Source organism: Nylanderia fulva, unplaced genomic scaffold (assembly GCF_048542155.1).
Source record: "Nylanderia fulva isolate GAGA-0341 unplaced genomic scaffold, ASM4854215v1 Scaffold22, whole genome shotgun sequence".
NCBI classification, from domain to species: domain Eukaryota; kingdom Metazoa; phylum Arthropoda; class Insecta; order Hymenoptera; family Formicidae; genus Nylanderia; species Nylanderia fulva.
The window spans coordinates 2183826-2211176 of NW_028190285.1; the positions used below are offsets into that span (position 1 = coordinate 2183826).

Sequence of the window (27351 nt, forward strand, 5' to 3'; positions counted from 1 at the left end):
TTATTTTAAATTGTCTTAGCATAAAAATAATTACATTTCTGCAATAAATTTTGTACAAGAAAGGATAAAAATACTTAAGTTTCAAAGTAATACCACTTTGTGAATATCTAATACGTATAAATGCGGTCTCAATGTCGATTAAATTTTAATTTTCCAGAGAGAATGGTTTTCAATCGAGCACATTCCGCAATGCATTTCATTGCATCGAAATGGAAATCCAACGATAAGGCGAAATATACGATATATGCGTAAATGGAAAAAAAGTCAGTCGCTATCAAAGATAGCGCCCTTTAAAGGCCATCTGGTTGTTGGAATGTTAAAAGGTGAGAAAATTGAATAGAGACGAGGGAAAGTCGCTAATGAAAAATTACGCCGTCGTGTAAACAGCGAAATTGCAATTAAGTGCTGTTGCAGGTAGTGCGAGAAAGCGTTTTTAAGAGAATGAGATGTCTACGAGGCTCATGCGACAACGAAGGCAACTTAACTTTATTCTCGCCGTAAATTTACTGTGTCACTTTAGTTTCCCCCAGCAGGTATTTATACAAGTGTTTAAACAGGCCAAAGTTTAAAATTAAAAGACACAAAGGATTTCTTTAGTTTCCGCCGCACTTATTTTATCAAAATTTCTTTCCGTCTGTGTATAATCAAATTAAAAATTATAATGTATACAAAGAGTGTTTCTATCAATTGCGTTTCTTTTTGAAACTTATAACTTAAACAAAAATTTGTTCTACAGCTGAGACTCGCGTTTTTGAAATGAATAAATAAATAATTTGTAGACACTCTTTTTCTCTCTCTTGAAAAAATTAGACTGTCCAATTTTTTTAATATAAATGTAGTAGAGTAATTATTCCACATTTTTTGCTAAAACAAGGTATAAAATGACAACAAAAATTTGTTCTACAGCTGATACTCGCGTTTTTGAAATGAATGAATAAATAACTTGTAGACACTCTTTTTCTCTCTCGAAAAAATTAGACTGTCCAATTTTTTAAATATAAATGTAGTAGAGTAATTATTCCACATTTTTTGCTAAAACAAGGTATAAAATGACAACAAAAATTTGTTCTACAGCTGATACTCGCGTTTTTGAAATGAATGAATAAATAACTTGTAGACACTCTTTTTCTCTCTCGAAAAAATTAGACTGTCCAATTTTTTAAATGTAAATAATCCAGCGGAGTAATTATTCTACATTTTTGCTAAAATAAAGCATAAAATTAGCATGTAAAATCCAACATTGCGTTTGTGACATTCTCAACTGAATATTCCCATCCTCGTAAAGTTCATTGTCAGACAAGTTTCACACCGTGGCACGAGGATCGAGATGGTCGCGATCTTCGCGCTGGCGCGAAACTCTCCCACCATAGATGTCTTCGGTACGCGCTAGTTTCGAGGGAGGATTCGGCATTTCCACGGCAAATCGAGTTCGACTTTTTCCGCGGCACGATGCGATGTGGTATGATCTCGTGATCTCGTGAAAGGGAATAAATTCGACGCGTATAACGATCGTGTAACGTCGTGCTGCAATCATCCCAGATCTGTTAAAAATTGGATTTTCGCCGGATTTGAGAGATCATCGTGTAAGGAAACATTTATATATATATATATATATATATTATAGTTGTAAAATAAGTATAAAAAATAAGGGTGAGAAATGTGTAAAAAAGAATATTAATTTAGATATATATATAAGCATGCAGAATGGTGCGAGATTAATATAAACGTGACAAATTATTATATTAAATAAATGTGAGATGATTAAGGTAATTTTGTATGCAGGAAGTAGAAGTAAAAATGAAAAGATTGTTTTGTTTTGAAAAAATGTCATGTGTTGCGGACGTTGTGTTCTATTGAGGAAAAGATATGCTGTACATTTTTTAATGAATGATTTCATAATGTCGTGACGCTGTCACAAGGCTAGCGTGCGTTTGGCCTTTGTTCTTATTTGAATTTTATTTAGTGAATCCATTCTTTAAAAAGTATTAAAGTTCATTGCTATTGCTTTTCAACGATGCTTATTGATTCTCTCGGTTTGTATTATTTTTCGCTTGCTTCGTAATCAACTATATCATCGCCAAAGTAGCGTATTTTGACAGTTCGAAATTCTATATTTTCTTTGTTGGATATAAATTTTAGTTGTCTTTGAAACGTAAGAAAAATCGTAGCATATTTGAATGATTGTCTAAACTATTTTTTTCCATAGGTTAAATGATGCATTACGTTTATAATTTTTAATTTTGGGGTTCGTTAAATAATACACGTGGTATAAGAAAATGAATGGCACGTACGTAACGTTTTATAATATTCTAGTAAAAGGCTAAAGAAGAATGTATGTTCTATCATACGCAAAAGTAACGTGCAATTTCTAGAAATAATTAAAAAATTAAAATATAAAAAAAGAGACGTAATAAATGTAATCTATATTTATGAATAAATTTTAAAAATAATCGGTATATTATATTTATGTGCTAAATTTTTTTTAATCATTTTACATAAAATATAACATTTAAAAAAATAAAGCTTATTGTTCGAAAAAAGCTTAGAAGAAAGTTAAAATTGTTAACGGTATAAATAATAAAAGAAATGTTATACATATATATCAGGGTGATCGAGATTAACAATCAACAGGTTGATCGGTAAATTCAGATTAAAATTTATGACTTGTGTGTTTTGAATACAAACGAAAATTTCCGTTTCGAATTTCGCAGCAGATCATGATTTATACGATCAAGTGCATTTTATGACGGAAAACGAGGATTTAAATGTAAATTTGCAACTCATTCGTTTTCCGAAAAATTATTATCCGGAGGTTTATTGTCGTCGATCGACAATATTCCGATATCGATTCTGAGATCTGTATACAACAAACGGACTCTTCCTATATACACAATAACACGCAAGCGATTATACTCTTCGCGCAACAGGTGAAAGAATCACGATGGATTCATCTCTATTATTCCTCGCAAGATGATTTTGTATGAGAGGAAGCAAAAAGTATGTAAAAAAATGTTATCGACAAATGGAGCCAAAAAGAAAATCGCAGATCACACGCAGAGCATCCGTTGACGTTGCAGAAAGATTAAAACAAGAAGTTTAAAAGCTCAATTCGATATTCACTCAAACGCTGCACTTTTGTGACGAATAACTTTGTTATTCAACCAAGTACGCTCTTATCTACTTTTTCTATCAAGGCTTTAACTCCAGTTTACGCAAGATCATCGTTTCGTCAGATCATTTGATATACAGCAGCAGGTAGAGTGACTACATCCACGTGCAACGATTAGTGCTCATCAGATCGAATACCTGGCATATTTTCGTTATTTCACTTTATAATTGTTAGACATTTATATTTGAAATTATATTTCTCCTCGCGTTGCAATATTAGGTAAACATCGAACTCTCTCGTGCTAAAAATTGGAGAAATATACGCAATCTCATCATTTCTATATTTGGAGATAAAATGATACAAATAGAACCCAAATCGATACACGTCAAATTATTATGGACTGAGGGAAGACGGGAAGTAAATTAGTAATAAGTAAACTCTTCTATCTTGAAGGAAGCAATCTTCGCACGCGAGATTCCAATTTATTAACGCGTGGTTTGTGATCATAATATTTAGGATCGATGTGAGAAACTGTAATGCTGCAATCGCGAATATTGCGAGCAATCATAACCGAGAGATATTTTTCTATAACTGAATACAAAGACTACTTTAAGAAAATACAAAAGTTTATTTTATTTAAGAAAATACAAAAGTTGATGCAGCTTTTTTCTCTTTTTTCTACTTCTTTCTTAGTATACGTGCCATAATTTTTCTTTAATATACATAATTTCTATGATGAAATTAGAGAATAAAATTGCAACGTAATGAAGGGAAGTAGAAAGAAAAATAGAAAAAAAATAATACAAGCTTTTCTCTTTATAATCCTTTCTTAATGAACTTTGTATAATTGAAGTGTGAGATCTTACTGTAGTAAACCTCTTTAATAGATTTAAATAATTATTTTAAAAGAACTCTACATTTTCTAAAGTCAAGTGTTTTTTTTTAATTATAGAGAAATTTTTTTTTTTAACTTTGAAAACATAAATATTAATCTTATTATAATGAAGATAATACGAAAGCTATTACCATGTATTATCAGTTAATAATTGTCTCTATATAAGTGTCTCAAATTACATAAAACATGAGATTGTAATACGTGCATTAAAACACGTGGTTGTATAATTATATCGATTTTTTATTGCAAGTCAGACGCAAGCATAAGAAAATAATTATGTATTGTTATTTACATTTTTGTTTTTATTATAAATCATCACTATCGCATATCTGACTTTAAATATAAAATATTAAAGCTGCTTGATGAAAAGATTAATGATATATGAAATTAAGATTTATAACGTAATCTCGAGATAAAATAAGATATTAATTCTCTATAAGAGGCATACAATCGTGTCGGCTGTCATAATTAATCAAATTGTTTTGCATCCATTGGTAAACATATTAAAACGTGTAGTAAAATAGTTTGATAGTGATAGTATGTGATTTCACTTGAGAGCTTGTGTGTTTGCTATTAAAAACTAAGACCGCGCTTCGTACCGAAAATATAACTGGATTTATTTCACTCCCAGCCTCCCGAAATTATAACGTGATTCAATATATATAAATAAATTCTTTCATTTCAATATTGGATTTGTTAAAATTTATTATAGCAAAAAATATTAATTTTAAAAATTAAAAAAAATTGTTTCTTGAAGAATATATTTATTTAAAAAATTAACACTATTAATAAAAATATATTATTTAACTTTAACTCTATATATATATAATTATAGATATATGGTATATTTATATATTTATAATTATAATATCAAATTATTTAAATGTTCACAATTAGTTGAAACATTTCTGCTTTCTCGCAGCTTTTTACATTAAAGAAATTGCACGCTTTAAAATGATAGAGTGGACGGTCGGATTCATTATGAGAACTATCTAATTCAACGCGACGTACTTCCTTCGATGTACATTTCTGTATCTCTCATCACGTTCGATCTCAGTCGAGCGAGAAATTGTCGCCCAGCATTATCAACGCGTTATCAAGCGTGTGCGTTAATTACGCGTAAATATTACCATAACCGAGGGACCGATCGACCGATTGATTACTCGGCTTTCCACACTTTGTTTCGAACAAATATAGGTTTAACGTTCTCGGGTATAACTCTTGACTATTAAGTGACATTTCCCGCTCTTATTTACATCGAGTTAAGCAATAACGCGAAATCGAAGTGGGATTATAGATGATAAATTGAATTATAGCTTCGAATATGCAATTTCCCGTCGACATCTTCCGCGAATGAAAGATTAATTTCGCGATCGATTATTTCACACATATGTTCCTTGAACAACATTCGCGATGTGGATCTTCGAATTAAACAAATAGTTCTCCGAATTCATCGCATTATATATTGCGCAACTTGTTCTAACAAGAATAATTGTTTATTAATACACTGCACATTTACTAGAAAATGGCAAGAGTGCATGCGGAAGACTTTTCGGCGGTTAAATCGCGCGGAAATGGCGCGACTTAACATCTCAAAAGTATTATGCATGAACAAACAAGCGAAATGCTTGCGCTTACGTTGACGTAAATCAAGTCGATGAGAGTATAATAATGGTCGTAACAAGCGCAAGCAAGTAATAAGTGTGTAACATAAATAAAATTCTAACGATTTGAGTCTGAAGAATTTAACAAGCATGATTTACGACCAATGATTCTTGTTAGAGCGATGTCGAAATAACGACATAGTTCGATCGAGAAACTATTTATAAATTAATTCAATGTTGTTATATTTTATCTCAAATTTTCTTCATAGTCTGAGAAAACTTTTTTAATTTATGGTTTTTACTTGCAATTTCTATGAAATACTATATATGACGGAAAGAATTAAATAGAACGCCCTTGTAATATTTTAGTCGTAAAATACCTCATGAAATAACAATAACTGTGATGCGATTTTTCATTGGCTACTTTAACAGCCTCGTCGTTTTATAAATAAAACTCAAGTGGAAGAAGGTAATAAATAACACAGCTGTAAAAGAGAAATAAATTGAAATGCGTTAACCCGGTGCTCCAAAATCTTGTTTGACAAGACGCGACCGTGATCTACTTTTATTGAATGACAAGTCGACATTCTCCGAAAATGCACGTCAAAGTTGTCAAAAGTTTTAACGACGAAAAAAATATCGATCAAATAAATGCAGGAAGACAAATTCAATGACTTCTGAATACGAGCAGTTTGACAAATGGGAAAACATAATTCCTCAAAGAAGATTAATGCATCTCTTCTTTCAAACTATTTGAAAATCTTAAAAGTCGATTTTACATAAAATATTAATTACATTTATCATAGTATCTTTCTCTGTACGATCCAAAATTGTATAAATGATTTCAGTTAAAAATAAATCTAGAAACTCAACTATTTTCCGAACAATGAATGTTTGAATGCAATTAGATCATGCTGGATTGAGAGAACAATTCCACAATGGTGTCAAAAATAGTCACTATTTGAAAATCTTAAAAATCGATTTTACATAAAATATTAATTACATTTATCATAGTATCTTTCTCTGTACGATCCAAAATTGTATAAATGATTTCAGTTAAAAATAAATCTAGAAACTCAACTATTTTCCGAACAATGAATGTTTGAATGCAATTAGATCATGCTGGATTGAGAGAACGATTCCACAATGATGTCAAAAATAGTCACTATTTGAAAATCTTAAAAATCGATTTTACATAAAATATTAATTACATTTATCATAGTATCTTTCTCTGTACAATCCAAAATTGTATAAATAATTTCAGTTAAAAATAAATCTAGAAACTCAACTATTTTCCGAACAATGAATGTTTGAATGCAATTAGATCATGCTGGATTGAGAGAACAATTCCACAATGGTGTCAAAAATAGAGTCAGGTGTTTCTGTACCGCGGGCCTTTTGCGTTTCACGTTGCCGATTACAGCATCATCGAATGGAGGCAAAATCGAAGAGAAGTTGAGGAATAGATTAGTGCTCGCGGGTGGAAATAGTATTCAGCGTGGCGATGCAGAACGTGTTTAAGCACTCTGTGTACGAGAGTAAGTTTGAGGTAGTGGTGGTGTGTGCAGTTTGTCGCTTTTGGAAAGCATTCCACAGTGTCCAGTTTATTTGCCGGAACGATAGCCGGCTGTAGCTCACGTGGCTGATAAACAAAACCGGAGAGCGTTTTAAATTAATAAAGGAAAATAAATTTTAGAATCGAGACCGCGATCTCCAGCATATTTAGAGGAAGTGATTAATTATCAACAAATTGATTGATTGTTTGCGGAGACGTAACATGTACCAAAATTTCTTTTACGCAAGTAAACGAAATTATTATATATATATCTAAATATAATTTTTAATAAAAATATATACTACGTTATATACGTATATAAAAATTATAGTATATAATATCTAAACATTTTTTGTTATATATATTGAATCACATTTGCACTAAATTTTTTGTGGCAAAGGTATTATTTTTTCATCATTTTTGCATAACGATTTTTATATTTAGAGAAATGTGACATTTTACTGATAGACGGAGATGTATGTATAATAAAGGGAACTCGGCGTGAAGTGATGTGTCAGGTCAACAAAATATATATAAATATCCGGAAAACAAGACTCTTGTTAGAGAGTGATTAACATGACAGAGACGAGGCGGAAAGAGGCGGATATTCGTTAACAAACAAGAGATATCATATATACATAACCGGGAATTATTTCTCTGCAAGTGAAACTTTTTGAAAACTTGCTATTTCATAATTTGCGAGAGATTAAACAGATAATTCGTTGATTAATTCTACGCTCTAATAATGATTATATATGAAACGTGTCATTTACTCAAACGAAATATATCAATCATATATTGCATCGACGAATAGTGAAGGAAATTATTGATAGTAAATATCACTGATAAAATTTTACCAATGAGATTACATTATAATTCATCGTACAGTTGGACATCGTAACGGAGATAAATAATCGGTCGCGTCAAATCTCGTAAAATAAAATTTATCGCAGACTCGCAAAATAATTTTCTACGCTCGCAAAATTGGGTCACTCCAAAAAAAGATATTTTATATACTCGTATGTAAAATGTTAAATGTTATAAAATTAAATGTGTCAAATGTGCATAAATAAGAAACAATTACATTAAATTAAAATTTAATAAAGTTTGTATAATAATGGTAATAAAAATTTACATTAAAGTACATGTATGTGTGTGGGTGATTTGTGAAACGACAGTAATTGCACGAGTCTGATTGGGGAATTTGCAGGCGGCTCCTCAATTCGCGTAAATTGACTGAAATTAATCGAAGCAGCGGGAGAGAATGCGGAATGTTGCATTAATGGACGGATAATGAAAACTCGAGCTCTACAATACTAATCGTAGCACCACTTATAATACAGCATTACTGCAAACGCCAAAAATAGAAAATGTTGTAATCTCGTACTCATACAAATTATTCCAATAATGTCATCTTTCTCTCTTTCAGCATCATCTGTATTTTGAACATAAAATTTAAAAAAATGATTTTAAAAAGAAAACTTAAAAAATTTCATTATGATTCTAGGTTGAATACGCGAACGAAGATGAACCGCGAGAAAGGATCGTCAAATACTTCTATTTGAGTGTAAAAATACGCTTCGACCAAAATATATCGAATTTGTCAATCAACCATAAGCTGAGATTCAACAACCGAACATATATATATATATATATATATATGTATAAGGATGTCAAAACTGACGGGAAAATATGTCTACGCAATAACTAACTATGCGTGACGATGACTTGAGATATGCTAATAAAATTCCAGTAGCAAAAAAATAAGCGCGAGGATTCAGCGAGTATAAAGATATCGAAAGATCAATAGCCTGATCTTTATCATGAAAGGTGAAAGTACGATTATTTCAAGAGCTCGAAACCGGCCAAACGTCATCCTGAACGATCGTCCGTCGATTCTTTCGAAAGAATGATAAGGATACAGGAGAGCAGAATGATCGAGAATCTGACAAAGATCCTGGAGGAGACGGTGGGTGACACCTGGGGACTCTCGAAGAGCGGAGATTCGCGTCTAAGGCTGCGTTCCGCGATTCACGATGTAAATCCGCGAAGCGAGAATTACTCGAGCACGATCGTCGCCTTCCTGAGGGAGGAGGCCGCGAGCGATCGCCGGGACTCCCTGTACGTCGTCCTGCCGATCACGGTGATCTACGTGGTGATCTTCCTCACCGGGCTCATCGGCAACATCTCCACGTGCGTGGTGATCGCCCGGAACAAGTCCATGCACACCGCCACCAATTATTACCTCTTCAGCCTGGCGGTGTCCGATCTCTTGCTGCTCGTTTCCGGCCTGCCGCCGGAAATGTACTACATTTGGTCCCACTTTCCCTACGTCTTCGGCGAGGCGTTCTGCATCATTCAGAGCTTCGCCGCGGAGACCTCGGCCAACGCCACCGTTCTCACTATCACGGCCTTCACCGTCGAGAGGTAAGGGAATCGATTCTTATTCGATTTTACGTACCATTTTCTTCGAAATCTTTCAAAAATAAAGGCTTCTTTTTTTAACTTTTAGATTATTGCAATAAGCAATCTCGGCACACAATATTAAAATTAAAATATTAATTAAAATTTAAATTAAAATTTAATTAAAATAAAAATATTAAAATAATTAATGTTAAAATAATATTAATAAGTATTAATATTAAAATTAAAATATTAACATAATTAATATTAAAATAACATTAAATAATATTAATATTAAAATTAAAATATTAAAATAATTAATATTGAAATAATATGAAAAGATTTGCTTTGAATTTTTTAATTAATATTAAAATAACATTAAATAATATTAATATTAAAATTAAAATAATATTAAATAATAATAACATAAAAATTAAAATATTAAAATAATTAATATTGAAATAATATAAAAAGATTCGCTTTGAATTTTCCTTCCCCCAGATACGTGGCGATCTGTCATCCCTTCATCTCGCACACCATGTCGAAGCTGTCCCGGGCGATCAAATTCGTGGTGGCGATCTGGCTGATGGCTCTCTGTCTCGCGGTGCCACAGGCCATTCAATTCGGCATCATCTACGACTACGGCAACGGGAGCGCTATCCTGGACAGCGCCAGGTGCTCCACGACGTGGACGTTGATCGAGCACGCAGTTCGAGATCTCGACCATCCTATTCTTCGTGGTGCCGATGACGATCATCACCGTGCTGTACATACTGATCGCCATCAAGCTGCGACGCTCGAGTCTGCTGACCGTCGACAGCAAGAAGCATCACGTACCTGTTGGAAGTCAGGATCGAGGGAGAGCGAACGCGCAGAGAAACGTCATTCGCATGCTAGGTAAGTAGCAGATGTTATCGCACCTTCGTGGAAAATTCTTCCCCGAGTGCGGGAAATCATTCATCGAGTTTACTCTCGAACGATGAGAGTCCCGAAAGCACGATTTCGTCGCGAAATCTGCGCGCAAGTTATTCCACGGAAAGGATTGACGACGATCCATTTAAGCTCGCAATTTGAGGAAAAATCCAAGTGAATTGGTTATTCTGACTTTCAAGGAATTTACTTGGAATACTTCGGTATGCGAGAATCTCAAGGTAAATAGGTCGAATTATGTGGCAGGTTTTTCCACAGCTAAGTGGAACACCATAATCTTCAATAAATTTTAAATTCAATTGGAACTTTAATTTAAAAACTTGTAATATTATACACATATATATATAATTAAAGCTAGGAAAACTTTGTTCTCTAAGAAGAAGAGAAAATCAGCGATGCATCTGTTGCGTCCTACTTTTTCACTTTGCATTTTTTTTACATGATATTGCAATGTATTCAATAAAAGTTCTATTAAGCCATAAATTTTTTTTGTATTGTCACTATTCAAATTTTAATGATTGTCCCAAATTATTGTGCGAATCATTCAGTTTTTTTTTTGTACCAGATTATATAAATCAAATCTATCGCATACAGATATTATAATTAAAATCTGTCAATTAGTGTGTTATTCGTTTACTTCTATGCATTTTATCTTCATTATTTTTATTTTCTTTTCTCTTTATTTTTCTTTTTTCTCATCGATGAACTCTGCGTTATCTCTTTTTTTATTAAATAAATAATTCTAAGTATTCTAGTTTAGACGTACTTTAATTTAGCTCGCACAGTTTCGCGTGTACATTATTTAAAAGTATCGCGTTAGTCATTTTTGTCTTGTAAAAAAATGCAAACGCTTTTAAACACTCAAAACAAGCTTCCACAATATAATTACAAAGGTTTACTAACTAGATATTCTTGAACCAGCTTTGTAAAGTATGTAAATTCGTGCGTGTTAATTATTTTGAGATATACTGAAGATTTACTGCGCTTTAATAATTTATAAATAATGTCATAAACAAGTATATCGGCATGATTTAAATTTTCATTGAAAGAAAGCATTTGTTGGATAAATTCTTGTGAGAAAGTTGTACTTTTCAAAGGTATAGATAAATATTAATACAATTGAAAGCTTAAAAGATTAAAAGAGCAAATTATACAGATACTTAACAGTCACTTTTTATATAATAAAAATTGTAATAAAAGAACAAAATAATACTGACATAAAATTGTCTAAATGGCAGGCTTCGTTAATTACGAGACAGAATGGTATGTTAGGCGCCAATTAAAATCTCCTTAACGAAATCAAGAGTCGCGCATAATTTTGTGCAAAGGTCAGATATTCTAAATGCTTCAATTCTTCGATGGAATGTCGTTATATAGAATTTAAAAAAAATACATACTAGCTAACCCGACGTTTCAGTTAATTACAAATCAGATTTGATGAAAAACCAGATGTCATGTTTACTTCCACGAAATTCGTGCATATTTAATAAGCTGTTGAAATCCGCGTCGTTCGAAATGTCAGCCTTGAAAATCAAACGAGGAAAACATCGAAAAAGGAACCTGATTGTCCAAATTGAACGACCGATTCCAATCGGGTCGAGCTCTGTCGCCTCGACGTGTCCTAGTTTCCCAAATTTTTTGGGGAGAAGATCGCATAAATATCACAAAACTACACTGAAAAATTCTGACTTCCCCAGGACGAAATACGCACTGATCCTGGGATTTTATAATCTCGCATAAAATTCTCTCGCTATACGATATTGACGTCGTTCAACATGACGAGACGAGTCTTTATTCACGTGACATTTATTCCGCCTCGGGTTACGAACACATTCGATATTCGGTTACGGAATAAAAATTTTAGGAAAAATATATCTTATTTGTATATATATACACACACATATATATTATCTTTTACTTTTAAATATTTCAATATTTTTGTTATTCTTGAATTTTTGGTATAATAGTTTACATTAACTTGGGACGAGACCAAACTCAAAAGAGATTCTTGAAAAGATTCTTGAAAAGAATATTTTACTTGTCGGAAATACATTTTTTTGCATAAAAAGAGATTTTCAATTATTTTTTATTATATTTTTATGTTTTTGAAATTTTTTATTTTTCTCCAAAAAACTGAAGTATATATACTTTGAAGTTTACTTCTGCCAATTTTAGTTTAAGATAAAAATAATTTTCCTTCATGCTATTCACGATCATCGACTCGCATCGTCTCTTTACAATCTTCGTAAAGATAGAAAATATCTTCGAGTGTGGTAATATTACTAGATTTTCACGGGACACGACATTCTTACTGTATCAACGTTTGTCCGTGATACAAATATATATATATAAAATTAATAAATAACTCACGTTTAGTAAGGGATCGAAATTTTCGGAATCACTGGATTCGATTTGTCCACATCTTGACGAAATAAGCAAAATAAACCGAGTAATCTCCGACTTTATTCTTATTCGTTCTAGAGGGATATCTTTTATCGATTAAACGCGAGCGAAGACGTCGAGCGAAATAATTCTGAGAGTTCCACTCTTAATTAGACATTATGAGGACTGCATTTTTTGGTATTGACGTTAATTAATTTCTTTCGACACAATAAACTTTAACTCTCATTATTATAATTAATTTCTTGATGATTCTTCAGATTTTTTTCGACAAAATTAAAATCGAATTTTTCTCTTGTTAACAAAATCGTGGAAATTAACTAACGGACAGTAAACTTATTGACGGATAATAAAACGTTTCCTCGCTTGATTTTAAGCGGATATAACTTTATGAGCATAAACTTTAGAATTGAACATAAACATGTAAGATTTACAACTTCGCCGACCAATGTTTGCCTTAATACCGTTCTATACGGCGCTTATAAAAATCGCATTGTCATCAATTTCCAGGGTGAATCGATTTGTGCGCGTATTATGATATTCATGCGACGCAAAAAAGTCAAATCGGCACCTCAAATAAGGTGACGAAATGTAAAATATGAGAAAATGGGATCTCGACCGTTATATTGGTATTTCTCTCATAAGTTATCCTCTCATTTTTTTCTCTTCCTCACATTCCACGTGCTACGAAGCCTTCGAGAAGAGAGAATTATTCCGCTCGTGCGCGCGATAATAGTCGTAGATAAATGTGCTCTTTTCACGCTTCTAATCTTTCACGTCAAGCTCTGATTTAATTCAACAAATCAGATGCCCTTCCTTCGCTCCAACCTCTTTATTTAATTTCTTTCAACTCTGGTCTCTCAAGGTTGTCGAATTTCACGAAGCAAGTTTAAGCAAATATATAGTATATGATATATTATACATTAAATAGAGAGATCAATATAGCAAGACTTTGACAAATTCAATCCTCCTTATATAAATATAAAAATTATATGAATATATTATATAAAGAAATATGCATCAGAATAATTACCATCAATTTTAAATATAACAATAAATATTCGAATTAAATTGCATTTATTACGATGAGTAGAATTAGTTATTTTTGCATTCTGCGTGATATTTGCGATAATATGCAAATATAAAATCAAAATTATGGAAGCATTCAAATTAATTAATATTTCGAAGAATTATTATAGTAAAGGCACCGAATTTTATATCCGCATACTAAGATAAGCAGACATATAAATATAAAATAATTTTATAAATTTAAAAAAAAACCATTTTTGTTTAAGTAGACATTTTCATAGAATTTATAAAATTAAAGTCTTGCTTTCAGAATCCCTCTTTATATCATTCAAATAAAAGAAAACGTATTAATGTAAATTATAATAAACTCACTTTTGGTTGCTCCGTAAATACGCGATGCCTCTCCTAGATCTTCTCAGCTTAAGATGATCTGTCACAAACAAATAAAATCATAGCGGCGCTCAAAATATTTAATTTATTTTACAAAAAATTGTTATTGTACTTATTAAAGTTTATATTTAATGCATACAAGTAATGAGTGGATAAATTAATAAAATAACTATTATTTTTTCTTGAATAGAAATTTTTACAGAACTTTTAAAATATTAGATATTTTTCTCTAATTCTTGCTTGTTTAAATGAATCAAGTAAACAAATCGAATTAATACACGATTTATATAACAATCAATATACAAAATAATAAAGATATTTACCTTAGAATTGCTCTCGCAACGCTCGATGCTTTCTCTGCTCTCAGGTTGTCAAGATTGTCAAAGTTCATAGATACGCGTAACATTAGTAATGTATATGATACATTTTTTACAGGAGAGCTATATACTTGGAATTTTAATAATTCAAGATAACATACATTATATTTGAGCGTATGTCTCAATCAACCGTAGAAAGATTAAACTAAAAAAAAAAAAACGAAGCACGAGAACGTCGCATCGTTATATATTTCATTTTTCACGATAATGCAGTTAATTTAATATTATTATCAGTAATAGTAATTATTAACAGTTAGTAAAATTAATTATCTCTTTTACGATGTCGCGTATATTTCTCGAATGAAATCAGACTATTATGCAAAGACTCCACGATAATGCATTTTGGGTACTTGGCTTCCCTTTCAGAACAATCTTTTATGGTAAAATTATATAAGATTGTCCATCAAGGTACTAGAGCCCTCCCACCACGTCAAGGTGTACCCATTGGGGGGATTATTGTGTTACGTATATAATTTTGTAAATATGATACAATAGCATATGTAGAATCGAAAAATTAAAAAAATAAAATGTGATATATGTATAGAGAGCAATTGTTAATTTTAGAATTAATTTATACTCGCATTTTAGAAGAACGTATTTTATCGGACATTATATATATATATATATATATATATATATATATTTAATTATACTAAAATTTTCAAGTATATAATAGATGAAGTCATTTTATATTATATTATACGAAAAATGCATTGAGATGTAATTACACATTAATTGTAGAAGTTAATAATTTATATATTAATCTTTTTACGCACACACACGCACACACACACATATATATATATATATATATATATATATATATATATATATATATATATAGAATAAAGATCAATAAACAAGACTTTAACAAATTCAATTTTTATAAATAGAAAGAAATGCATTAGAGTAATTATCACCAATTTTAAATGTCACATTTTTATAACAAAAATTCAAATTAAATCGTATTTATTATGAGTAAATTAGTTATCTTTCTGTGTGTAATTGCTAGATAATTTATATAAATTTTTTTATACAAATGATAGTGTGATAAGAAAGAGACATAGAAACAAAACATGACATATTTATCGCATTTTACGGTGTTTTGTGCAAGTTATCTATAGTTTTGCTTTCTCGATGTGCAGGGACTAAGCGATTCCAATTTATTTTCCGACCACAATCTGCTGATGTAAGACTCCCAATAATATTCCCGATCGTGTCGAAGCTTCCATGTCTCTTGCTAATCATGCTCAGATTTATGCTGAATAATTATGGCATTTTTCAAATCTTCTGAATCGTAAATTATCATTCATACATGCATCAGTAAGTCAACATCAAAAACATTTTAATTTAAGCGGTCTCTTTCGTATTTTTATTTTTTAAAAATACCTGTGAATATTTTTTAAATGTCGCAAGTCAAACATAAATCATCCCACAAATTCTATACGTTGTACATATATTAAACAAATCACCACGTCAGCAAAAGTTTATAAGAGTTAATTATTATGCCTGACGAAGACGAAAAAAAATGCGCATGCAGCTATTGCGAGATCAAATTTCTTAAGCTTAACGCGATTTTAATGTTCTTATAGAAGAATATTATAGAAACAAACACTCTATTTGAAAGAACTGTTCGTAAATTTTTTGCATATCATCGAAAAAGAATCTCTCCAAAAAAGTTAAAAGAATAATAATACCCAGGAGATCTTTCATTCTCTCTATATTTTTGTATTTATATTACAAAGGATAAAGTCATTTGATCGCAAGTAGAACTTTTATTAACTGATGCATCTCTGAGAAAATATACACTGTATCTTAGTTAAGAAGTTTAGCTTTTTCTCATACAATGTAATCTTTTTCCGATATAATAGACGGAAATCCAACGAGAAAAGACGAAATCTTTCGCGAGGTTTTATATATCGAAACATGCAATATCGAAATATTTCGAACAAATCGATATAATCCAGAGATTAATAATTTACCAAAAAAAAATGCATTTTAAAATGTAAAATTATATTTCACTGTTTCTCGATATATAAAAATTGATATAATATATAAGAATAGCGTTACGGATTCTACTCACATTCTAAGTCCTAAGCTATATAGCTTCCAAATGGTACTCGAAGATCACGTGTTGCACTAAAAATAAAACGTCACGTCTCTCTCTCTTACTTTCGATTTCTTGATATCGCAAAATGCATCGAGATAATAACCGTTTATTTGCCGTCCCATTCTTGCGACATATCGATTTATCAATCTGTTTGGCTATCAAGAAGCGAAGGAGAAAGAAACATCGGATCTCCGGCAAATTACCTCGTCTCTCCTTCTGACGTGTATTTAAGAACTTCTCCCTTCATTTACTCGGCCCCATCTAGGACGTCAATACGCTTCCTGAAAAAGGAAAAAAGTTTGTGTGCTTATTACACTTTGCGTCTCTATTTTCCTTCCTTTCCTCGTTTCTATGCGATCGAAGACGAATATCGCTCGCAACTGCGTGCGTTTGCAAATAAACGGAAATTACATTTAATTTCGATCAGAAAGGTTTGCTGTAATTTATTTATCGTACAATAAAAGTAATATTATATTAAAAAGTCCATTGAAAAAATAACTCATATGTAAGAGACATCGAATGCATATATCTTTATAAATCGCGAAATGACAATATTTAAAAAATATATATTATTACATTTATATAGCATATTTAAATAAAAAATTAAATAAATTTGTATATTATATAATAATTGCGCGTGATTTTTTCTATAATAATTCTTCGCTATTAAATCGTATTTGTGTAACAATACATTTATATGTGACTTATTTTAACATAGTTTAATGAAAAGTAATAATGCAACGTTGGTATATATGTTTATTTCAAGTAGCAATATCCAGATGTAAAATCAATCAGCTAAAACAGAAAATTATTCCGAAAGTTGCGATATAGTAGTGTTGGCCTTCAGTCGAATTTATGATCCGCGTGGGATCACCTATCTTTCCCGATAGTGAGTTAAGCGAAATAGATAATCGAAATAAAAATGTCGATCATCGCACCGTCGAGAATTCGTGGGCGGATCTCGCTTATCCGACAAAACGTGCGTATAGTAATAAAATTGATTTCCTTTTTACAAAAAAAGGTCACATTTTTTTATGTTTCTGCGCGACCGAATGTTTTTTATCAAAAAAACCTGCAAAACATGAAAGTGATATTTCGATTCAATATTTTCGGACCCTTTTGATTACTCATCGACCAAAAAGTTATATATTCACGGTCGCAATATTCGATGAATTGTAAAGGTTCATCAGCAAACATCGAATTCTGAAAATTATAGAACTTTTTTGGATTATATATACAGAAAGCTTTTTGACAGGTTTTCGATATTTGACAGGAAAATATGAAAAATATGTATTATGAATATTTTTCAAACTTTAACAGAGTTTGCAATGTTTTATTTTTGCTTTTTAGTAACGCAAATTAAAGTGATATAAAGCTATTGCCTTATTTAAAATATGTGTTTTTGATCAACTGAATTTTATTTTCCTTCAAATATTTTCGAATGTTCTTAAACTATACTTGACAGAAATAAATTCATAAATTAAAAAATGATATTTATGAGTGACGATGATTCTTAAAGTAATTACATTATCTTAAAGTAATATTACAAGTACATTTGAGTTAGTTTTATGTCTGTTAAGTTTTCAAGTAGGAAAATATTATTAATACATAACTTTCCAAGTTTTATATTATTACTGTTTCGTAAAAATTTGCGTGAGTCAATTTTTCCAGACTTTATTTCCTCCTATATATATAAATTATTCGCTACTGTGACAGCCATCACATTCTTTATCCTTTAATATTTCATATAAGTTTAATATTTCATATTTCATATAGTTCATATAAGTGAAAAGCAAAGCTTCTTTTTTATTATGTATATTTACCATTTCACGTATATTATATTTTTTATATCAATTTTCCTTTATTATTAATAAATCTTTTCCCAAATTCGATACGTTATGACGTTGAAAGCGTCCTTGACGTTGAATATTAATTGCCCACATTATATATATACTTTTATCTTAATTATATCACGTAAAATTTAACCTTTAAAAGAGGAAAACAATTTAAATAAATAAATATTAATAATATAATAAAATATTAATAAATAAATATCAATAAATCTATTTAGTCGAGGACTAAATTTAATTTCAGTTTTCGTATTTTAGTTTCTTCGCGAGGCACAAAAATTTCAGTGCATAATTTATGAAGAGAAATGTCAAGATAATATTCTCGTAATATTTCTTGAATTGTATTTTTTTTCTATCTCCGTTCTTTTATCGAAGATTAATTTTTACGACTTATGCCAATCAGTTATCATAGCATTACTTATAAAGATATACAATTTTTTCAACGTATTTCTAATTTTATATTTTAGCTTTCTTAATTTTTTTGAGAATTCTCTTTGCTATAATATAAATTTACTTATTATCACGAGTTTTTCCCACTTGAAATTATCGATAAAAGTTTACAAGTTTAACAACAAAACTTATTAATTTCATGCTCATTTTCAAGCATTTTTATTGCCGATTTAATATTTCGTGTCGAGAATCCTTATAGCCGCTTAACAACTTTTTTCCTTTTTTGCGCATTGCTGTCATAATTCTTCGAGAATTTTCAAATAAACATTATATCATTCTTCCCTTCTATTAAATACAGAAAACAACCATTATTGACTTTCGTGCGAAGAATTTATACGGGAAATGTATACGAGTTAAGCAACATAACGAGAAATTGCTCGTAATATGCTATCTAGGATCATAAATGGGTGGTTTAATATTTAATTGCACTCGTGTTCGCAATATGTGGCTCGTAAATTTTTAACTTGTTTTATATTAGTGTTAATGTATAAATAGATGAAAAATATTCGTAGGGCATTTTCAGTGTTACTCCTTAGATTAATTAAGATTGACAAATGTATGAGACACGTGCTTGGCTTCAAAAGTTTGAAGGAAATTTTATTTCTTACTATTGAATAAACTATGCGTAAAAGCAAAAATCACAAATTAATTATACACATATTTAAATATCATTTCAATATAATGTATAATGACGGTACATTTTTATAGCCTCAAATTAATTAAGATATTCAAACTCGTAATATATATGAGAGAGACGGTCTTCTCAGAAAATTTATCTTCTAGTTACCTCACCGCAGCATCTTATATAATAAATGAGGGACGTAAAAAAGCAGGATTGTATATATAAAAATATAAAAATTATATAGCCTAAGATTGTTGGCACGCGTATAATGAAAGAACGAAAGCTCTATAGCCGGATATCGCAGAGGTCGAAAAAATATCTGAGAGATTTTCAGAAAATCGAAGGAAGAAAATCCGCCTTAGCAAAAAGTATACACCGCTTTCTGTCATGATTCACGTAGCGTTTCCTAAGTTTTACCAAGCACTCTGCTTAATAATATTAAATGCACCGTGCTAACGATGCATTCTTCCTTCCGATACCTGGTATGCGTTATGCGAAAATCTCTCTGAAGAAACTTCGATCATTTTACGTCTCGAAAACTCCGACGTTTCCCAGTTAGTGGAGAATAGTAGACGTAATAAAATAAGTTTCTGTTCTTTGTATGAAGTAATGAAATCGCGGAACGTGATCTAAAACGGCGACAAATGTGCACGCAAACAGCTGCAATGTTAGTTATTTTTTTAAATACGCTTTTATAAAAGATTCATCGTGTTATCAACGTACTTATTGTTTGCATCTTGTAAATGTATAATCTCTTATTTTATTAACTTCAGAATAAATCTAATTTTCAAACTGATACTGCTCAGAAGACATATGTCTTATTTATACCAAAATAACTAACTTTATTAGCTAAGGCTCTTGTAATAATAATCAAAAAAGGAAAGAACAAGGCAGTAAAAGCCAGCACAGTTTTATGTGTAAAAAAATAATTAAAAATTTCAAAAATATTTCTAATTTTATATTTTAGCTCTCTTAATATTATCGAGAATTCTCTCTGCTATATAAATTTCCTTATTATCATGAATTCCTTCCCACTTGAAATTATCGATGAAAGTTTACAGGTTTAAATTTTCAAGTACCTTTATATTATAGGGAGAACATCTGGCTTCCCTTATTTCCTGGAAATTGAGTAAAGCGTCTAGGTAATTTAATTATGCGCTAATCTTGCTGCGCAAACGATGTAGGTTTCATTTCATTTTACACCCTATTTTGTACGCGCGATAAACCAAATAAACGCTTTCCGCTAACAAAATATCCCTTTTTCTTTTTATAGTCGCAGTGGTGGTGGCCTTTTTCATCTGTTGGGCACCATTTCACGCACAAAGATTATTGGCCGTATATGCGCAGAGCACCACATCTGAACCAGCGGAAGCTCTGATCATAGTGTATACCACACTCACTTATGTGTCAGGAGTATTCTATTATCTATCCACAACGGTGAACCCGCTCCTCTACAATATCATGTCTAATAAGTTCAGGGAAGCTTTCAAGGTAAGTTTTCAAGTATCCTTTGCGAACTGGATTTAATTGACAAATTTCTCATTTTACGAACAATCTTTTATAATCTACTTGTGCTTGTAACAAGTAGAAAAATGCGACATAATTATAAATAACTACTATCCATACAATATACAATACATATTACATACACATATTTACATTAAATATATTTAGGCACAGATAATGCATATGTTTTAATTTTTCTTATCTATAATAGAAGCTCTAAACTAGAAAATGTAAAATATTCGATTACAGAAAAAAATTGCAAAGCTCAAGCAGTTGAAAAATTCCGCAAGGATAATTTCGCAATCTTATTTTTTTGCAGTCGATGCTATCTAAGAACTGCGTCGGGAAGTTCTCGTCTCGCAGGGATAGTCTTCGACAACAGACAACTTACACCAGTCTGTCGCGATACCAGAAATCTATGAAGCCTCGATTCGACAGCATCCAGCAGTCGCCCTCGATATCCATCAGCGAGGAGCAGCAACGATTGACTCATATCCCGCTAGCGAATAACGTGAATAATGCCTGCGAGGCAAACGGATTTGCGATATCGCGAAGCGAGCAACCGAGACCCGGTGTCGCGAACAGGGAGACCGCGGTCTACCGAGATTACGCCAGAAGCATGTCGAGAGGCTCCGATTCCAGCCAACTCACCATGACGACGACGTTGAGCAAGCAAGGTCTTAACAACGAGGGCAACAACAACGTGGCCGCGAACGAGTTTCTGCTGAGGATACCTAAGCCACCGAAAGCTGTCACTTTAGGTAGCGTCCGTCTGCCCACGTGCTTGCGCAACGTCAATTAATCCGTAGGTCCCTATATCCCTAACAGTGATCGTTAGATCAATGAAACAGCCCTTTTTATTCGATTCAGTAATTTTATCCGCAAGCACACATCCACACATTTCGCTATAGTCATCTATCTGTATATATAGTACATATAGGATAAATATTATATCTAGCAAAAATACAAATGATAAGGATTCAAGTGCCTTTATCTGAACAATTATTGAAATGACACTTTAAAAAATTATTTAAATAGATTTAATTAGATTCATTTTGCGTAAACACTTCAAGCGTTTATAGATATAGTAATAAGATATATAAGAAATTTTAAAATTTCTTTATCTTTATTTGCAATTTTTTGTGTAATCATAATCGAGATATTATAACGATAAGAAAATGTCTAGTTAAAAATTTTTAGAGAATTTTAAAGCAAATATTTCAAAAATTGGAAAGAAAATATTAATTATTACTCTTTTTCTCTTTCTAATTTTTATTACGATTATTTGCTTTAATTCATATTCATATGTTCCGATAAAAATTAAGGAAGATAAAAACTAGAAAAGATATTACCGAATATTTAAAATTTCCAGCAGGAATCCTTACGGAGAGATTGGGCCTTGGCACCAAAGGTTTCTTCGCGCAGCACCGAAAAAATGGATCTACCGGTTCAGCAAAATTAAAACCGGAAAAAGCGCCGGTCGCAGCGATGTCATCACGATTCCAGAGTCATCCAAGCATCGAGAGTGCCAATACAATCAGTAGTTCCAGTCTTCAGGATCTCGACGAGACTGAGTTTACCGGGTCTGAGTTGGCACAGTACATGGGCGAGTTAAACTGCGATCTTGTTACTTGACATCGTGTTCATCGCGGCGAAACATTGCCTCTTCAAGTGGTTTCTCAAACGCGATCTTCGCATACAGACTTATGAAGGCTTTTACTAAGAAACTCGTGACGGTGCACACTACAACATCCACATACAATTCTATACAAGAACATATACTATATTATCTGCAAAGACTTTAACAATTTGCAAATCCACAATTGTGGATCTAATTGCGTGACGGACATATGAGATGTCATCAGGATGAATTGGATGCGGAATGTGCATCAAACTTGACTGGAGTCTGTTTTCGTGAAGATATTATTATTGTAAAAGGAGAAAAAATATTGATCTGCAAAGAGATGCACATTTAACATAAGATAAATAAGAGAAAAGAATGAAGAAAATATGTTAAAGTCATTGTCTGTGATTGAGGTGTTGATAGAAATATAAATACTGTCAATGATTTTATGCAAGTAAAATTGTGGCGTGAATAAGATAGTTGGATGCTTCTTAAATTACATACATTTGCAAATATTCTATTTCTCTCCAGCATGATTGTTAATAATGCTAGTCTTACGCAGATATTTGCAGTCGACGTTCCTAAGAATGTAAGCATGTATATAATAAACTTGATGATAAAGATGTTTTCTGCTGATAACGTAAAGTCATAATGTTTATAATCAAGTGAAACGACCTGTCACATACAAGACCGCGTAACATACTTCGTGTTCCTATCGTCTATATTAATATTAATATTTCATAAGTTTATAATTTTTAATTGTAAGACTTTAACGCTAATCAAAAAAAAAAATTTGTATAAAATTCAAAGCCTGTGTAACTTATTTTTCAATATATTTTTGTTATCTTGTCTTTCATTATCAATATAGATAAAAGAACATGCCCGTCCTATACTTGCACAAAATTATACACTTTGATGGCATTGATAGTATCAAATCTGCAAAACTAATTTTTGAGGAAAATTATTTATATGCAGGATGTTTAAGAAATAAATAGCTAAACTTTTAGAGCATATTCTATTCATCGTAAGAATACAAAAAGTCATATATCAAAGTCATGTATAACTATCTATTTCTGAAATAGCATATACATATAATAATTTTTTCTTTTCGAAAGCTTTCTATATTAATTATAAATAGAACAAAATCTATATTAGATGCAAAACTATACGAATTAAAGTTATATTATTATAAGGATAAGATTAATATGTTTTGCAATCCATTATTGATATATACATATATATAAAATATATAAAATAAAATTGAAAAATATTTGTAACCAAATATATTTTTTATTGATGCCATCAGCTTATCCGTGCATATAATGTAATTTCTAATAAATTATAATATTTTTTATTTTTTTCATACATATATATCGTATCAATTGTGACAAGTTGAGTTTCAGTTGATCGATAAAAAAATGTATCTGTACACGCTGAATTTTTATTGCCATTTATATAAATAATAACTGTATAATATTTATGCATATAATTTGCTAAATAAAAATGCAACGATTATCTGTAATAATATGTCGACAGTTTCATGCGTGTTATCACTTGTTGCTACTTCAGAATAACATGTTTCTTAAAAAACTTTTATTTTTTGTTGATTATTATCTCGGATATTTCTACGTTCATGAGGAAACAATGATAAGGCAATTTCTTTAAAAAAAGGGTTAAAATTAAGATTTGGAGTAAAACATTTCTATTCGATAAGATTTAATTTTCTTTGCATTTGTATTTACAAATTAGTATTTAGCAATATTAGCGATTTTTAGAATAAATTGCACAGTAACCATATTTAAATTAACGTTACTTGCAATATGCACCAATCATCAATCATTTTTTTAAATAAAACGTAGCGAAACGAGTTAGCAATTAAACGTAACAAATTTGTCAAAAAAATAAAAAAGTAGAAATTATTTTATTTACAATTGAGTCTTCGGTCGCTTCTCGAGGTATGCTTTAATTTTGGGAAGCGCGCGAACCTTTTCCACCAACTTCTTCAATTCCGGATGATCTTTATTTGGATCACCGCCCAGAACAAAGCATAGATACTCAGAATATGCAGCCCATAGAAGATCTGCCCACGTCAGCTAAAAATTAGAAAACAGATATATATATTTACATATATTCTTACAAAGATAGCGAGAAAAAAATCTGGTACGAGATCTTCGAAAATTATTTACCTTGCCACCAACGAAATGTCCGCCATTCTTCTTCACTTGAGCTTCGAGTTTGTCAAGATAAACAGGCAATTTTTCGAAAGCAACCGTTTTGAGTTTCTCCTTGGTCGCGGGATCTTTTTCCCAATAATAAGTGGATAGAGCTACAAGAATTAATTAATCCATGTCGAAATTTTTTTTACCCATATATAAAATCTATATTGTTTTTCTTTCGTGAAAGGAGAGAAGAGTCATGAGAGGAGAACGATAATGATATGTAAAATGTGACAATCATTCAGGAAATGAACGGCTTGTTGATCCCAAATGCAGCTTCTCTTTTATCGACATAAAAGTACCTATATGTATACAATGTGGATTGCATCATATATTGACTATATTGTGTCTCATATCAGCGGAAATATTGAAGAGTCACGAGAGCTACACGTACATACATTACACGTATACTGGTTACATAATTCGTTTTGTCATTTTTCTGCGCTCGCTGCAGCCTTACCTTGTCTTAAATCGTCGATAGTCTCGACTGCAGCGTCGATCTCCAAGGCCTCGAGCTCGTTAGAACCATACAGATTGCCCTTCTTAGCTATGTAACGGGCGATGGCCTTGGACTGATGATACGGTTTACCGTCGATCTCCAGAACCGGTACCTGCCCCATTGGCATGGCTGAAAAAAAAGAAAATCATGAAAATCTAATTAAATTATACACAGAACAATAAAACGTGTCTTTAATGATGAATTCAAGAATCGCGAAATAAAAGTTTTATAATATATATTAAAGAGAGAAGAAATAACATAGAATAACTGAGTCATAGTCTCTGAATCATCTATTTAATTACAAAATTATATATGAAATTATATAACATACTGGATTTCATCTTCGGCCATTCTTCAAACTCGATTCTAACATCCTCGAACTTGATGCCGCTTTGACTTAACAAGAACCGAATGGGTTCTCCAAGGCCGGTGACGTTGAAATACGTTAGCTTGTATGTAGACATGTTCTGAAAAATATATTTGCATGATGAACGTACAATATATATATTTTCGCAAATTTACATTTACTTTAAAATATTACATTATTATTTTAAAATATTACTTAAATAATTAAAATATTTTAATTATAATTAAAATAAAATATTATTTATTAGCAATATAAATTATAAATGAAACGAAGAGTAATATAATTATCTTATATCTTCATTACCTTGCTAGTTAGAATCCGTAAATTCTCGTGACAACCGAGAGTCTGACAGCCGATGTAAAACTCTTCACGAATCGAGAACGACTGACCATGAGTATCGCGTTAGAACGTTTGATATCCCACGTATCTAGTCATATATTGAGGATGTGCTTGAGGGAACACTTATGGAAGACTACCGGAGATTACACACACACACAGTATACAAAATAACTCGTTGGACAATTTAATTTACATGAGCATATCATCTGTACGAGTAGATATATATATATATATATATATATATATATATATGCGTATATATACACAGAATTTACATAAAGTATAAGAAAAATGTGGATTTTTTAATCGGGATCTTATCATTGCAATAACATATCATTAATACATAATTACGCTGATATGCTAAAAACCACGTTTCCGTGTTTTCTTTTTCGAACATAGAAATGCATACGTACGTCAGAATTTCTCTATTATACTTTTGTGTAACTGGACTGTGCTTTACAATATGAAAACAAATATACTTTAAGAGGATGCTGACCATGACTATTTTACCGACTTTGAGTTCAAGAGCTTTTCTTTTTATTTATAAATTGAAAAATCCTTCTCTACAATTAAAGTACTGATAATAATGAACGGGGAGCGCTGTAATTTCGTATAAAAAACAATAAAAGTTAAAAAATTACAGTTTTTTTTATCGGCCTCTTGCATCAGCTCATAACAATACTTATTTAATATAAAAGTTTTGCAGTTTATTTGTGCACAAAATATGGCGCTCCCAATAGAGATGACATGAAAGAATAATATAGAAGTAACCAAAATGATATAAAAAGCATGTATCAAAAGATTCGTACTTGAATTAATTATGTATGTATATATTTGCGTGCGGAATCGATGTTGAGGCATAAAACAGCAAAAATTAGTTACCGGAGTTAGCGCTCTCTATTCCTTGTAATATATTTAATATATTTCTTTAAAACTGATTAGTTGTACACAGAGTCTAAATTTTTCTTGGTACGGCATTAGGAAATTAAATAAATCTCGATTTATAATTTTATTTTTAAATAAACTCTCCTCTTAAAAAAAAGCATAGGAGCAAAAATATCATAGCAAAATTTTAC

At 31.2% G+C, this 27351-nt stretch overlaps 2 protein-coding genes across 2 annotated transcripts; one reads left to right on the forward strand and one right to left on the reverse strand.

The window, feature by feature from the left end:
- Positions 1 to 1402: 1402 nt before the first annotated feature.
- On the forward strand, positions 1403 to 24510 carry LOC114932763 (pyrokinin-1 receptor). Its single transcript, XM_029305128.2, is given in 7 exon segments — positions 1403 to 1583; positions 8671 to 9590; positions 10068 to 10275; positions 10277 to 10463; positions 20998 to 21215; positions 21550 to 21991; positions 22603 to 24510. Coding segments are annotated over 6 exon segments (1836 nt in total). The 5' UTR covers positions 1403 to 1583; positions 8671 to 9072; the 3' UTR covers positions 22866 to 24510.
- LOC114932777 (glutathione S-transferase-like) lies at positions 24276 to 26380 on the reverse strand. Its single transcript, XM_029305160.2, has 5 exons — positions 26240 to 26380; positions 25901 to 26036; positions 25531 to 25698; positions 25041 to 25180; positions 24276 to 24947 (listed from the first exon to the last, which is right to left on the reverse strand). The coding sequence occupies exons 2-5, from the start codon at positions 26031 to 26033 to the stop codon at positions 24780 to 24782; spliced, it is 609 nt and encodes a 202-aa protein (XP_029160993.2). The 5' UTR covers positions 26034 to 26036; positions 26240 to 26380; the 3' UTR covers positions 24276 to 24779.
- Positions 26381 to 27351: the final 971 nt, after the last annotated feature.